This window comes from Grus americana, chromosome 18 (genome assembly GCF_028858705.1).
Source record: "Grus americana isolate bGruAme1 chromosome 18, bGruAme1.mat, whole genome shotgun sequence".
Lineage (NCBI taxonomy): Eukaryota > Metazoa > Chordata > Aves > Gruiformes > Gruidae > Grus > Grus americana.
Window position 1 is genome coordinate 4,146,336 of NC_072869.1, and position 16,501 is coordinate 4,162,836.

Here is a 16,501-nt window from a genome sequence, read left to right on the forward strand (position 1 = left end):
ACATAACTGTTGGATTTAAAGCATTCAGCTTCATTGACACTTCCCATTTCTTGTAATAGATAAAATTGTGCAATTTTTTTTTTAGATGTTTAAAAAAGTGGCCATCTATGTATTCATCTATTTTACTTGAAATTTTTTACCACTGGATGAAAGATGGCTGGTGAGCAGGAACCTCTCAGTTCTTGGGTGACTGGTTTCTGTTGACAACTCAGGCTGAGGATATTCTTGGTGTAACAAAATCTGAAGGAAGAAGCATTTTTCAAAGTTTGTCTTACCTGTTTCTTCAAGTGTCTTTCAAGTTGTTATCAATTGTATGGCTAGAGTAGACTTTAAATTGCTGGGCACATGGAAATCTAGTAACTGTAGATTTTTATTCCGTCATCCTAAGGACTTTATTTGAATGTTTTGTGGCGTGGACAGTGATGTCACAGTCTGTTTCCTATACATGCGTGAACTCCAGGTATCAGAATTACCTAGAACATTTGGCTGTTACATTTTACTACTGTTGACTGTTTACAGTGGAATTATTGGGTGAAAATCCCTTAGAGCTCTGCTTTAGGATTACCATTATGTTTTTGGTGAGAAATAATTTTTTTACCTTTATCATCTTTTAAAAAGAACAACTAATAACAACCTGAAACCAGGCAATTTTTTTCAGGTTAGCAGTATTGTTATTAACACCCCCTTGCATCAAACTAATACGCTGAAACTTGCCTGGGAGCTTATGAATATACCTTATGTATATGTCAATGTGCAGGGAATTGTTTTATGACTCTCTGTAGTCATTAATAGGTGTCCCCTTCTGTTTGATGGAGGACCAAAACTTGTTAGACCTGACTAGAGTTTTAGCTAGATTTTACAGTGCCGAATTCCTGTGGAAAGCAATTTCATTAAAATCAACATCTTTATGAACATAAAAATTGGGAAAACATTAATTCTATTGATTTAGAATAATATGTAACTTAGTGCTAGCACGCAGAACTTCTCAGGGTGGTGTTTCTCTGCCCTGACCATGAAAATCTCCATGGACTACCTCCGCTTAATTTTATTGGGCAAACGCCGAAAAAGAAATTGGAGAATCAGTAGCCCTGCAGGATCAGTTTGAGGATATTCTATGGGGGAAGCATGACCAATTGTTTTTAGGTGGTGTCTGTGGGATGTGATTATTCGATGCACTTCTCTGTCTTTGCATTTCCTGGGAGTAATTGGCAATCTCATAGAAAAGATATCCAAGGGAATCACATACTGAGGAGTCCTCTCTGCAGCATTGGCTCCAACCAAATACCTCTTCTCCCCTCCCTTTTTATTCGTTTTTGTACTAGCTGTGGGAATTCACGCTTTCACTCAATACCCAAGAATCCTTTTGTGTTATCAGTAAATATTTTAATGTTTCACAGGGGAATCTAATATTTCCTGCTTACTAAACCTGTGATAATAGATAAGCATATGTAGTTGAACAGAGGTGCATTTTCTGAGAAGTCTTCTGTGTGTACCTTGGCATCTTTATATGAAAGTTGTCCCCTTTGACCCTTTTTTATTTCTTTTATTTTTGTTATTATTTATTCTGTTCTCATGTGTGATTGTTTTTCCCTTGGTATTTTTAGTTGACAAATGCAAATGTTCCTCCCTTTTAATTTAAACAGAAAAGCCTGAAACAATTATCAGCTTCTACAAATAAAACATATCTTTGGAGCCATCAAAACTCTGGCATTAGTAGTCAGTCTACTCCACCCAAATGTTTTTCAGGTAAAAATTTTTACTTAGTTTCCACGCAGGATAACAGAAAAGCCTGGAGTGCCTAATGCGCTATTTTTTATGGTCAAGGAAGCTTTTGCTGGTCTGTAGAACTGTACATAAAACTTTCCTTGTGAAACACCACTAATTTTACTGGCACCATTGTTTGTGCCACCGTACGATGAGCCAGTTAGAAATGGTCCAGTTTCCTCACTAGGGAAAGACAGAGTTGGCAAAACCTTAAAAAAAAAAAAAAAAAAAAAAAAAGCAGCCTGTGAAACTGTTGCCTGAGGAAACCACTAGCGTATCACTTCCACTTTAATCTACCTAAAGGTAAATTGCCAAAAGATGACACTTCTGGCTCAGCTTTCAGAATTATTTTACCTGACAATGTAAATGATGTAGGAGCACAATTCATTTATGTTCATTTTATTTTGAACAGGATTTTCTGGAATGCTGGACAGGTAAAGTAACTTTTTTTTTTTTTTAAAGTTGGGAATCAGTAACTTAATTTTGTATTTCTGTTTTTCTTACAGTACTGTGTGCAAAAAACTTGGTGAAAAAGGATTTTTTCCGTAAGTAGCTATTAAAGTTTTATACATTTATAGATGGGATAAATATTGTGCAGGTTCCATATGTCAGTTTTTGCACGTGATCATTGTATGAAGATATTTGCATTAGGGGGGCTGGAGGCTTTGGTGTTTTCACACCATTTTATTTCAGGGCTTCTAATTTTTTGTTAGGTGACACTTGTCAGAGATTCATAATAATAATTAAAACACTGACACACTCTCTGTTTTTGATGGGAGTGGGAAACAAATTTAGTCTCTCGGGCAAATTACATGTTTTTCAATTAGTCCCACATATTTATTAAAATGTTTTTCATATAAGAACTTTTTGTCCAGCAGACAGATGTACATCTTAATTATTAATGATCATGTCATAATACTTACCTACTCTGAAATTATATTTTAATTAATTTTAATAATGTTTTGAAAGAAGTGCTAAGAGGTGGATGAAGGAGGCAGATAGGAATGTTATTGGCTGCGTAGACATGCACGCACAGATCGCCTGCCTGCCGCCTCCCAGATGGGACTAGGAAGAATTCAAAAGATCAGACCTGAACTTTGAAAAGAACTTGAAGAAGGGATGATGCAGAATTATGTTGTAATTTGTGATGCTTCCAAAACTGGCTTTATAGCTGGGGTTTTGTATTGATTGCAAGTTTTCAGGTGTTTAACAGTTTAATAATGCCTAAAAAAACCTCTCAAGATTTGAAATCTGTGATTCACTTCCATACTGAAGCACAAATCTCACGGGGTCCCATTCCTTCCCTTCTCCATGTCCTTTGCCTTTATCCCCATGTGCTTTGTCAGACATTTGTCTTGAGCCACTCTGCTGCTTGACTGGCTCTGTCGTGAGTCACCCGAGGAAGTGGAACTGGTACAAAACTTGCACTACAGAAAATGTGAATAATGTTTTCAACCACCTTAGTTCCTTCAGCCAACTCACTGGGCGCTCGGATGAGGGGAGGAATTAGTATGAGGGAGAAAAGGGACGGGACCGCATGACTTAGGGGCGACTGTCGTGGGACCATCTCTTTTGGGGTCAGTTAGTAGGCTGCGCTGGTCCTGCTGCTTTCCTGTCCTCTGCTGTGTAGTTCAGCACCGTCGTTGCACTGATTTGTACTGATTTTTGTTGATCAGCTGAACCTGTGTTCAGCATGTCCAAGGTACTAAGCTGGCAGAAAATAAAGTAGAAAGCTAACAGAAAACAAAGTGGGCCTCAAAGGCAAGAATAGCCTGTTACAGCTGACTTCCTGTAATAGCAATAACAACCAAAATTGTGATTGTAATTAATGTTAAAAATGGGAAGAATGTAAATCTGTTTTCTCTGCCTTTTGCTGAATTCTTTGTATACTGAGCATTTACTCAATCCTGAATTAGGAAGATTAAGGTGTTCAGATTTTTTTCCCAATGTGTTTGGCTTTTTGTTGGTCTGTATCAGTGAAATAAATGGCTAATTTAGCCATTTTCTGTGCTTAATATGTCATGTTATTCCCATTCATTAAATGTGGCTCTCATTTATAAATAAAAGGCAACTTCCAATAAAATACTTTAAAAAAAAAAAAGTGCAATGATACAGGACTCTGAAGCATCCTGATCCATTTGCTAGTTTGTTTTTTTTTTTTTTTTCCTTTTCCTCCTCTTAGGACTTCCTGATCCATTTGCTAAGGTTGTGGTGGACGGATCTGGCCAATGCCATTCTACAGATACTGTGAAGAATACACTTGATCCAAAATGGAATCAGCATTATGACCTGTAGGTGGTAACAGTGATAACCAAAGGTTTGAAGTGAAATCCTCTAAAGTACACAGACATTGTGAGATGTTCATAATACTGTCCTATTTGCAGCTTGGAAAATATTCCAGAGTTTATTAGTTTGAGTGAAAAATACATGTGTCAAAATACCACTTTCTCATTTCCCTCAAAATCTAAACACTACACTCGCTTTTCTAGTGATGATTTCTGCAGCATGCTTTACATGTACTGTAGCATTATTTTATTGTAATATTTTCATGTTAACACTTCTGTAAAATGAAGCAAATAATTGACAATATTTCCCTCAAACTGCTTTTCTCTTCATGCTATTTTTGTCTGTTGCAGTGCTACAGTCTGTTTTCTGCTGTGTGCCTCTTGTTAGGTTTCTCTCCTTTATATCATTTTCTATCCCGAATGTTCTTCTCACTATAAATTGTTATGTTGTTATCACTTGAGCATCTTTCAATGCTTTTGAGCAATATAATCAGTATGGCGTGTATATGTCATGTTTTTTTCTCTTTCTAAAGCATAGAATATTCTGTATAATATAAGTTATTAAAGCTTTTATTTTTTTATGTAGGTTTCTTTGTGTTTGTGCATGCTTTATTTTTCCTGTCTTTTATCTTTTTATTCTTTATCTTCTTCCTTGGGATGGCAGATGAGGAAGACAAGGGAACGGTTTTGCCTCGTATTCTCCTTTCTTTCTAAGGCATTGTTCTGATCTCTTAACTTTTTTTCCAATGGCTCCATACCCTATCTATATTATTAGCAATTGTTTGAGCATATTTACGTTAGCTGTGTGCATCACCAAACCTAGAGCAAATCAAGTATTAGTACATAGAAAATTTGTCTCCCTTTTTCCCAGTGAAGAAAAGCAGCCTGACAGGTCTTTCAGCAGAATGCAGAAGGCCTGGTTTAAAGTAATGTCTTGACTTACTCTTCATTTGAATATCCACAACTAAATATGTGAAGTCATTGTTCGTGATGTTTTTTGCAGTATACAAAATGTTTGTATTGCTGCTTAACAAAATATGATTGGCAGTTTAGTGAAATAATAGCACTTTCACTGAGGAAAGCTATAGTATTACAGCCTTATTATTCAAACTCACTCCAAGCTTAGATTCTGCACGAGACTTAATTCACATTCATTAGAAAAATGGATATAAACCAAGTTTAAGTTAATGTAGAAGGTATGGCTCTTTTTTGTATTCGAAGAATTCTAAGTTAATTTGATTTTTATGTTATTAAATCTATCAAAATGTCGATTTGTATAGAATGCAGATTTCAGACCTCTGGCCTTCCGTGCCCTCTCCAAGATTGCCCATCCATTTGTGAAGACCTAGCTTGAGCATTTTTTTTCAACAGCAATCGACACTCCATGCACAGTCCTAATGGTGAAATTTGAGAGTAGATTGCACTGATCTTGCAGCTTGCAGGCCCCAAAAATGGAAAGCCCCCTTTCTCTGCTGTTTCACTCCCTTTCCCAGTTTACTGTGTGTGCTCATGCTGCTTCCCTTGCACTGACTCCGCTGGCTTCTGGCTAAATGGATTCAATTCACTTAACCCACAGGAAGGTAGCTGGATAGGGGAAAAAATGTGTGTAATTCTTTGCCAAGTAAATGACTTGCATTGGGTCAGTAACGGTGTGTGCCTGCGTTAACGTGTTAGCTGGCATCAGGAGCGAGCTTTTGTAGTCTCTCAATCATCCCCATTTGCTGTGTTGCGGCTTCCTTCGTGAAGCAGCTTAGAGTACCTGAACCTGATTGCGTTGGATGAAGCTGAACCACAGGGCCCATCCCCTGAGTACCACCGATGCTGCCCTGCTGCTGACAGGATCAGACTAGAGCTAAAGAAAAATCCCTGAAATAAGAGCACAGACTTTTATTGCTTTTTAGTTAGGTGGGTCTCTATTAATGAGCATTAATGCATAGCTTTACAGGGATAAAGGGAGAGTAAGGTGGAAAGCAGTAAAATCTTTAGAAAAAAATCCTTTCTGGTTATAATTTTCAAGGAAGGATGAAGAGAAGGTATTTTTATCTTGTTTTATAGAACAAGGCATGATTGTATATGGATACTGTAGTTGTCTTAGCTTTGAAACAAGACTGTGATTGCAGTCCACAACGTTATAAAAAGCAGAGATAGAAATGGTGTTTCTGGCAGAATGTTTTGCTCAGGCAGATTTGGGGCATATCTTGCTGGATTGTCCTAAGGAATTTAGACCTGCATTAAATATTTCTTTGTGGTTTTGTTTTTTGTTGTTGTTTGGGTTGTTCTTAAACTTTCTTTTTTGGGAAGAAGATCCCTAAAAAACCTAGGGTTTGTTTGGTTAGGATATTATTTTCAATATAAATTCCTTGTCGTGTAGTGAAAAGTACTTTGCTTGATTCTGGCAGTTCACTGATGGCAGAATTATACACAGCATTTCTATCCAAAGTAAAATTTATTGTTATGTCAGGCCTTGTAATTTGAAAATAATCCTTTCCATCTCAAAATGTTCTTCATAATCATTATTGTCTTGCCTGTTATGCCTTACTCTATGGAAGTTTATTTCCATTCATAAACATCAGTCATCTACTCTTCAGTTCCGTTTTAAAACAGCAGTAAAAAATAGATTTCTCTGATACAACAACTCACTGCCTGGCTTTTATCTTAAGGTAACTTTTTACTGTATTATACCTGATGTCAGGTCTCAGCTTTTTATCTGCACTAGATATTAAGATAATGAATTTTTATTTTGGGGGGAAAAAAATAGAAAAATAATAGGAATAGTAACCATCCTACTGTGAAGCACCTGATGGCAAACCTCATAGATTACAGAACTTAATCGTTCTTCTCATCCTTTAAAAATCATAGGGTTTTTTAAACTTCCTAATGTTTACCTTAACAACACATGATTGCATGGGAACGCTAGCCTCTGCCTTATGACACTTCCACTGTTACAGGAAATGCTTTGCACACCAAGCATAACAGATGGAGTCTTGGTGGCAGCTTGCCTGCTTCTGCCACCATGCAGCATAGGAAATGAACTAGAGGAAGGTGCAGTTATGCAGAATTTTTAAAAAGAAAAATCCTGCCTTTTTTTTTTTCCTACCATGAAGATTTCTGTTGTTTTTTAAATTACTGTAATAGGCTTATGTGCAGTAAAACTGTCTCTTGGCTGTGTTGGTTTGATTGAAGTGTCCCCAGCCTGGAATTTGTAGAACAGATTAACACTGCGGCTAATTAACAGTCTCGTGTATCATGTGATGGCATATGCAAATGGCACGGTAAGATGGATCTGTTGTGATGTATTTATGCAATAATGTCTGAATTAAGTTGCTGATTCCAAGGGAATTTTGTGGCTTGCTACTCTGATTCAGCATAATAGATATTCTGTTGTATAAGATTTTTTTTAAAAAAGACGTCTGCAGTGTTATAAGGAACAAAAACATATTTGCTTTTGCCTTACATGTTTCTTAATTCAGATCTTAGCATGAAAGGAAGCAGCTGAATTAGTTGCTTAGATTCTTCAGTCTAGATGGGTGTGTGTAAGGGGAGGGGGGAAATCTGGGAGGCTTTCCAGAAAGAAATTGCCAAATAGTTGCTGTCTGGATGCAGTTTAATGTCAGCAAAATACCATGCTTGCCCTGGATGTATTCCCCTTCCTTATTTTCAGTCTTGTTTTTGTTTTCCCTATTGTTCAGGCCTTTCCTCAAAGCTTTGAATAACTAGACTTAACACATTTACAGACCTTTTTGCATTCAAAGCATTTGAACACCACTTAAACCAGCAGTTCTGAAATCACCTTTTTCTCCTCTTCCTCGTTTCTTCTATTCTGTCATAGCCTGGCACATGCCACAGCCTTCCCATGCTCACCTGTGCCCTCCAGCCTACTTCGGCCCTTCCCAGCAGCCGCTAAGGAGTAGCACGTCATATGGTCTCTTTATCTCTAAAAATATTTGTACTGCGATCTCCACCAAAACCTAGTCCCATCTTTACTCTATGCCCTTCAAATCTGCACCCCCAGGTTCTAGCATGGACTCGTTGCTCTCCTTTGTTATACCTCTCAAATATAACCTCACCCAACTTCTGATATCTTCTAGTGCTGTTTGAAGCCTTCACATTCTCAAGCCCCTGCACTGCCCTGGCAGAATCGCCTTTGTCCCCCAACCCTCCAATTCTACTTTGCCTAGTGAATGCTAATGATTCTGGGAGAGAAGGCAACAGCTCTGCTTAGTGCTGGTTTAGGCAACCCCATCCTAGATTAGACTCCTAAAGAGCCAACAAACAGCTCCTTGCAACAGCTTCTTGACGTGGTTGTTTAGACCAGCTTGATGAAGCTGATGCCCTTTGCGTTTAGGGTGAATGCATTTCTGGGTCATGTTTGGCCTGTGTCGGCAAATCTGGCCATTCCAGCTCGAGCGTATTAGGCGTACAAGTATTTGCCGAACTTTTCCAGTGGGTCCATTAGGAACATCTGGAGTAGAAGCCTGCTTTGCTTGCTATTTGCTTGATGCGGCTGCTTTTACAGTGTCTTGTAGGCTCAGCTCAACATTGGGTTGGGTAGCACTGGGGAGGAGAAAGAAGCAGCCCGTCAGTGCCACGTATCTGTGTTGTGCTCCTGCCGAAGCCACAGCCTCTGGCTGGTTCTCTCCTGGCCATCCCAGAGGCTCAAACGCCCTTCAGTTGCTACCAGAGATGAGAGTAATGTCCGGGTGAAGGAAAAGAGAAGAGAAAAAATTGGGATGATGTTTTTCATTATGCCTCTTCACACCCTCTTCTCCCCTAGTCTGAAAGCAGCTGATACCTCAAAGCATAACAGCACCATTATATTAGGAAAAAAAAAAAAATCAGAAATGGGAAAATGGAGAAACAAATCAAGTAATTTGTCCAGGTGGTAAAAAGAGTCTGTGTGACAGCATGGATTAGGAATAGGGAATTCCTGGCTTGCAAGCCCGAGTTCATACCTCTTGATGTTGCATTTTTCTCTCTTTCTGGAGGGAGTACATCTGGCTTGTGATCATGAAGAAGTGTGTTTTTTCAGGATTTTTTTTTTTTCCCCCACTTTCTTCATTCTGCTTTTCTCTACTAAGCTGAACTCTTCAGGGAAAGTATAATGCCATGGGGATGAAAAGTCACTTGAAACCAAACCCTCTTGAGCAGTACACTGGCTCAGAAGGAAATACCACCTTGGCAAAGATAATTTTGTTTAGACAAAGTAACAATTGTCCCTGTGTTTTTAAAATTTGATTAAAATATTTTAGACATTTCTAATATGGTATGTACTTGATTTTTGTTTAGAAGTGGAAGTGTTAAGAGTAGGCATTTTTCTTAAAATTTCCAAACACGCAATTCTTACCCAGAGCCCTAATTTTTATGGATCCTGGAAATATGTGAGTTGATAAAATGTATATGGAAATTGAATTTCTAGGTTTCCACTTCATTAATGCTAATCCTGTTATCTCTGTTGAAGTACCAAAGCTGTGAAATAGATATTGCAGATAGGGTAGAGTTTAAAAAAAAAAAAAAAAAAAAAAAAAGCTCCAAGAACTTTAATTGTAAGGAGGAAGAGAGAGGCATCCAACAAAATGAGGTTTTTGTGGTATTTGTTTCTGATTTTTTTTAACTTCTTCGCTTTATTTTTTGGAACATTCTTTTTTAATAACAAATAAAATTCCTAGCTCAGGCTTTTGTGTTGAAACTTTATTGCCAGATGATGTAAAACAAATGTAACTTATCCACCAAATGAATTGGAAATGTCAACTTGTCCTAGTGTCACTCTCTAAATGCAACCATGTATTTTCATGCCTGACATTATGCAGAAATATAGACGAAACATTTTGCTATAAAGCCAGCTAGCAGTTACTGAACTATTTCTTTTCTTCCTTTGGAGAGAGGAAAAAAAAAAGACAGACATCTTTATTTGGAAAATGCAGCTTGTCTTGCTTATTTCCTTTAAATTTGTGAATCAGCCAGGTTTTCTGGTGCAAAAATCAGTAGGTTATAGTAGTAATATGGAAGTCCTCACCTGTTTGGTATGGATGGCTTACTGTCTGCATCTCAACCATGAGAACCTCAGCCTGAAATGTTACAGTAATTCTTGGAAACTGTGTTGTATATTCAGCTGTTCTACATATTATTCAAACTGTTCTGTTATGAAATTGTGTTTAACCATATACCTTTGACTTTTTTAAAGCAACAAGGAAAACTGGAAAATTCAAGACAGGTCATGATAAGTCTTTATTTTTAAGTGCACCTAACTTGTTCTCATAAGAATTTATTTTAAGTACATGAAACATTGTAGACTGCAACTGTGCACGTGAATACCCATCTTCATCTCTCGTTTCTTTATGCAAAATTGGCATTGTCAAGGTTGTAAGGCCAAAAATCTGACCTATATTATGCAATCAGTTTACTATTCAAAAATCTTTGGGGTTTTTTTTGTGTGAAGTTTGTGTTTTGTTTGTTTTTTAAATGCGCACTGGTTATTTTAAACCATGCTCATGGTTCTGTGCCTACAGTTAGGCTTTTCTGTCGTCTTCTTGGGTCAGTCCCTGTCTGCAGGTGGGAAAAAGAAATTGTCAAAGTTCTGCTTTCTGGAAAAGGAAAAATGGGAGAAGTGTTAATTGAGAACTTACCTGATCATAGCTACAATTTTAAGCCATGACAGTTCGTTCAACTGTTTGGTTTGCCAACCTTGACAGTATCATTTCTATCTTTATGAAAATATTAAGATGTTTTAAAACCAATAAAGTCTCAGTCAATGGGGGAGATGTATTTAGACGTTGGTTGAGTTTGATCAGTTTTCCTTCATAAACAAACTAAAAAGCACTTGGAACTAAACTGCAGAAGACCAGAATTTGTGGTCTGGGAAGGGAGAACTACAAGCAGTTCTCGGGATCTAAGCCATAGTTACAAATTCATTCTCCTCAACTTGAAATAGCTATTGCCAATACTGAATTATTATAGTTAGTTTATCTTCAGTGTTTTGAAATTGTCCTTGAAAGTTTTGAAAATGAAAACTAGCTCACAAAGTAATTGCTTCTGAAGAAGAAAGCTTCAAACAAAAAAAGCAAAAAATAAAATAGCCTACAGTGTCCAGGTTTCCCCAAGTCAGTGAAATGCAGATCTAGGTTTTGCAAAACATTTCCCTGGTAATGCTGTGAGGAGGCAGCCCACGTGTGAGCAATGTGGCACATCTCAGCTAACATACTGTATGAACTTTTTGTAACGGGTCACATTCATAATGTGTAACATACGTTATAAACAGGGCCTCTCTGAAGCTTTCTCGACTAGTAAATTAGCTTCCCAAAGATTTGTTAACTGCAGATGTGTAACTAGGTTTGCCTTAGATTTTCCCTGAGCGCTCGGAAGAGCTCTCCTGAGGGTGACTTGCCCTGCCGGTGGTTGGAAGAGTGGCTCGCAAAGCAGCGGCAGGTGAGGTGCTGCAGAAGGATGCTAGACGGCCAGTTTCTGTCCTGGCTTTTGAACCACTCTGCCTGCTAGCGCTGCACAAACACATCCTGCCACGAGCGTTGCCATTCTCTTTGGTTAGGCTGAGCGTAGGCATGAATCTGAGCATGTTTGTAGCTGCTCGAAGAGATGTGGTCACCGGGCGAGCCCACAGCCTGTTTGTGTTACTGTTTTAAACAGATTTCGGTAGACTTTGAATTCACGTGAATGCCTTCTCCCAGAATCAGGATTTTAGATTAGTTTGTATTCAGGTAAACTCCTTCATAAGACATGCTTTCATTAAAGTATAATGTGTACATCTTCTTTGAAGATGATTTAGTCTCTTTTGCTGATGCAGTGTGTGTTAAATTTTTAATGTAATGGTTGATAGCCTTTTTTTTTCCCCCAAGGTGATTTCTGGAGCATCTTCAAAGTATTCAGTAAGTGCTATTCACAGTGCTGTTTTTCACATTTTTCAGATACATTGGGAAGTCGGATTCAATAACAATCAGTGTGTGGAATCACAAGAAAATTCATAAAAAGCAGGGAGCTGGTTTTCTGGGTTGTGTGAGACTTCTTTCAAACGCAATCAACCGCCTCAAAGACACTGGTTGTAAGTAAGCTTAAGACGAGAGTTTCTTCTCTTTCAGACCAAACCTTCAAGTACAGACTTTTGGAAGAGTGACAGTTAATTGAGTTTTTGTTGGGTTTTATAAAGCTTGTATATTCCAATTAATTTGGTAGTTTGTAATGGTGTTTTGTGCCTGAGGATAGCACAGGTAGGTTAGGAAATGTAACTTACCTTTGGCTTTTCAACTCCTTTGCCCTGTTACCACTGTGGCAACTTCAGTGCCGCAGTCTGGTTGTGGATTGTCAAGACTGAACTTACTGTGTTGGAATTCCAAAGGAAGACAGATTCTAATTACTTTCAAATTATCTTTTTATTACCTTCAAAAATGCAAGTGTTAAGGGATAAATGAAAGGGTAAATCTATCTTGAAGCCAAATTTTTAGTTTAAAAATTAATGAGCCTTAAACATTAAATAGCAAGTTTTGTCATAAGATATTAAGTGCTTTATAACTCTTACAACACTTTGTATTTACTTTTTCAAAAAATTAATGCAGAAGATGCTGTTTTCTCATTATCCTAATGGATGCCATTTACTCTTGAACAAAATTTGGCTCACTGTTTGTGATGGAAAAGCAATGCTTGACTATACAGATAATTTAAAAAAAAAGAGAGAGAAGTGATGTGCTGGTAGAGAAGTGTTGTGATTTTACCTTCAATAACAGGTTCCTTGGCAATAAAGGCATAACTGAAGTTCTCATTTTTAAATATTTGTCGCTAGATCAGCACTTCAGTGCATTGCGCTTTGCTCAGTTTTATGAAGTTCTACCTATTTAGCATGGAACACATGAATTGATGCTGCAGGTTAGCTCTGTACTCTACTAATGTGAGTGTTGAACTGGAACATTGCGTTATGACAATGGCTGGTCTTCAAAATGGAGAAGAGTTCTCAATACTTCTTACAACCACTTTAGACATCCAGTCTAGGATAATGTCATTTCCTATTCATCAAAAGAGCTTTGTGAAGTAGGAAAAATGTTAAAGCAAAAGTACTCTAGTCTTGTTTTCTGATTTAAAATTATGAAAAATGAAGTTGGCTGTAGGTTTTTAGTTTTGCTTCCCTTCCCCCGTCTCTTGAAGTCTTAACTATCTTACACTAGGCTGGATTTTGTTCTGATGGTACTTCAATGTGCCTTTCAAAGGCAGCAAAACATTGCATGACTTACACTTTGTGTCCTTGTTTCATAGATCAGAGACTGGATCTGTGCAAGCTTGGGCCAAATGACAATGATACTGTTAGAGGACAGATAGTAGGTAAGTAAGGGATTTTATCTTTTCGTTCTCTTGGACCTTAAAAATAGCTATAGAAATGCCCTTCCTAGATGTCAGTTTTCTTTATTTAACTTTTTTTTTTCAAATTCATTGTCTAGTGCCAGAGCCATTTGGACTTCAGGCTAGAAGTGTGTATGTAGAGAATTAAAAAAAAAAAAACAAACCCACAACAAAACCCCAAAACAACACCCCCCAAAAAAAACCCCAAACCAAAACAAAAAAACCCCAACCCCACAAAAGACCCAAACCACTCCCAAAAAACTGAAACCAGCTCCCCTCCAAATATTATTATAAGTGTTGGGACACATAAGACCATAGATAATAGGAAATTTATTTAGAAAGTTTCCAGTTTCACTGTAAAGAACAGTGACAGTTTGAGCCTGAACTCCCTGTGAAAAACTGACTGCAAATTTCTTGGCCGTTGAGAGTTCCAGCAAAGCTGCGCTTCCTGTAGGTTTTGTGAAAGGGTAAAAACATCTTGCTGTAACAGGAGTGAATTGTCTGGGATGACTTGGTCAATTCATTTTGTGTTTTCATGGGCTATTAACAAGTCTGTCACCAATCTCAGTAACTGTGCTTTGTCATTCTGCTAACTCATAAACCTTAAATAACTTAAGAATTAAAAAGAAGCTGGCAATTGAAAAGCAAGTGTCCACAAACAGCTTCATAAACACTCTCTTCTTGGTGCATTGTAAGTTTGGTGTTTTTTTTTTTTTTTTTTCAGAAGGCAGCATTTCTAGTAGGTCACTTAAAAAGTAAAAAAAAAAAAAAAAAAAAAGTTTTTCAGGATAAGGAGGTCTTTATTTTTATGGCAAGACGCTAATATTTGGACACGGAGGAAAGAAAAGTGAATTTGCATGCTCAGTTTTATGTTCAAATCCTAGTTCAAATAATATCTAAGCAGCATTCTTGTTTTGTCAGCCAGGGAAAACTATTGAAATATCAGTCGGCAAATAAGGGCTTCAGTGCATTTGTTTGCTTTTCTCAAAGTGCTCTGCTGAATAATGCCTGTGACTTTACCTCTTTATGTCGCTTTAACCATCTGTCTAGCATCTGATCTGCAAGTGTTTGCACAGAGTGAGGTGGCACAGGAGAGTCAAGTGTTGGTAGAAATGTGGAGTTGTAAGTGTATTGCCGACACTTCAGACCATTCTTGAATATTAAATTTTCCATGTGAGCTTGCACAGAAGAGTAAAGGATAAACCAGTCATTTCTCTAGGGTGCATTATGTTGTCAGTTTGGTTTGGGTTTTGGTTTTTCTCTGGTATACCAGTCCCCCGATCATCCATGCTGTATGCATGCGATTTTGTTTGTGGGGTTCCTTTGAAGAGGAAACTGAGCTCAGCTGACAGGAGAGCTTGTTCAGGGTCTGCTCCAGGCAGCTGAGACCCGCTCTGCCCACAGCAGCCCTTCAGACATGATGCTAGCAGGGACTGTACCCTCACACCGTGACGTGCTCTCATGCTGCCCTCCAGAGTATGCAGCATGTATCCTTGTCGTCGTGACTTCAGAATGCTAGCATTAATTAAACAAGCAAAAAACCCCAAAAATCTGGTCTATTGGGATGCCAGATGGGAAGCCTGGGGTAAATACCATGCAGTGTGGGCATGGCAGATAACTTCAGAGATAACTAGTTGTCAGAGATAATCAGCAGTGTGGGCATAAACTGGACTGACCAGTTGTCTTAACCCGATGTGATCATGAACAAGCAGCATAAGCTCTTTTGGCATGCTGCTGGGCTGTCTCTAATTAGCAGGAGCTGCTGGGTCATGCATTGAACTTAGAAAAAACGCAGCTTGTCAGGTTACAGCGGAGACTGATTACAAATGTGTGTGTTCTGCTTTGTGCTGTTACCATCAGAAAGGTCAGGTTTCCTCAGTCACGGCTGTATTTTAATTTTAATGCATCCTTGATACGATTCTAGAGATGCCTGTCTCTTTTTTTCATTGAAATTGTCGTTATTAATCCCCTTATATTTTACTCTTTCTTCACTAATGCAATTTTGTTGAGTGGGTGAATGAGCCTGAGTAAAACTAGATAATTCCACTGCAGTAGTTACATGGTGGGGAAATCTTGATTAAAAGTAAGAAAGAAGATAGAATAAGTTATAAGTATACTCTCAGTCCTTCTAATGATAAACTGGCTTAAGTTAAGAGGCTATGCAAGATTGGAAAATAATATTAAAATGTGATTGATACCTTCAGCAGATGATAACCTTACAGATCAAGTGCACGGTGGGTATGCCTTTATAATTTGGGACAGGGAGCAAGGGGATCTTTATCTAAAATACCTGGGGTTATTTTCAAAGGGGGGAAGAAAAGGGGACGCTTGTGAGTAGTGGATGCAAAGGGCACCTGAACTGTGTCTTAATCTTGCAGCTCTCTTCTGTGCCACCATTTTATTTCTGATGTGGCGGTGCAGAAAAAATGAGTCCTTACTCATTACAAAATGAAGCCGTGCACAAATTTTGGTCCTCACATAGGCAAAGAGGAGGTAATTGCCTTTGTTTAGTTTCATTTTTGTCTGTGTGTATTGCTTGCCAAACCTTGCCTACATGCAACAATGTGAACTTGTAATGTGTGGGTTTGTTGCAGAATAAATACATCAGCTAAGACTTTGTTTTGGTTGAAATTAAATTAAAGGTGTCTTTCGCTCTAAAAAGTTGCTTTGTCACGTTCATGTTCATGGAAGACTAGGAGTTAATATTGATTAGGACTAAAGCAAGCAAGTACTGCAGGGCTCCCTGGATTGGCCTGTTGAAGGCCCAAAATCCCAAGCTTCAAAACTTGTTGCTGTTGAAAATTTGGACTCTGGCGAAAACTGCCAATACTACTACATGTTTTTTAACTTTGTGATCTTGACAAAAGTTTGGTTATGTCTAGATTAAGGTCTGTACGTTTATCTCACTGCATACATAAATAGGACTTGAAGACAGTAGTCCAGAGATACAGTAGTGCCACCTCAAGAAATGTGTGCCGCAGCACGTATCTAGCTTTTTAAGTAATCGTTTTATTGTTAAAGGCAAAACAAAACATCAAAAAACCACCCCTAACCCCCCAGGAACACAAGTGTCATAAATTTTCAGATTGGACACTTGCAAATTATAATATTGGGAA

The 16,501-nt window shown here is 38.0% G+C and overlaps 1 protein-coding gene across 3 annotated transcripts in view; it reads left to right on the forward strand.

Annotated features, from left to right (window-relative positions):
• SMURF2 (SMAD specific E3 ubiquitin protein ligase 2) overlaps positions 1-16,501 on the forward strand; it is a 67,441-nt gene that overhangs the window by 26,770 nt on the left and 24,170 nt on the right. For all 3 annotated transcript variants that reach the window (XR_008579707.1, XR_008579708.1, XM_054846219.1), the window contains exons 2-5: positions 2,271-2,309; positions 3,947-4,055; positions 11,966-12,099; positions 13,302-13,367. Coding sequence is in view for 1 of the 3 variants with exons in the window: in XM_054846219.1 (XP_054702194.1) it covers positions 2,271-2,309; positions 3,947-4,055; positions 11,966-12,099; positions 13,302-13,367 (348 nt within the window). In the remaining 2 variants the exon portion in view is untranslated. The remainder of the gene's footprint in view (positions 1-2,270; positions 2,310-3,946; positions 4,056-11,965; positions 12,100-13,301; positions 13,368-16,501) is intronic.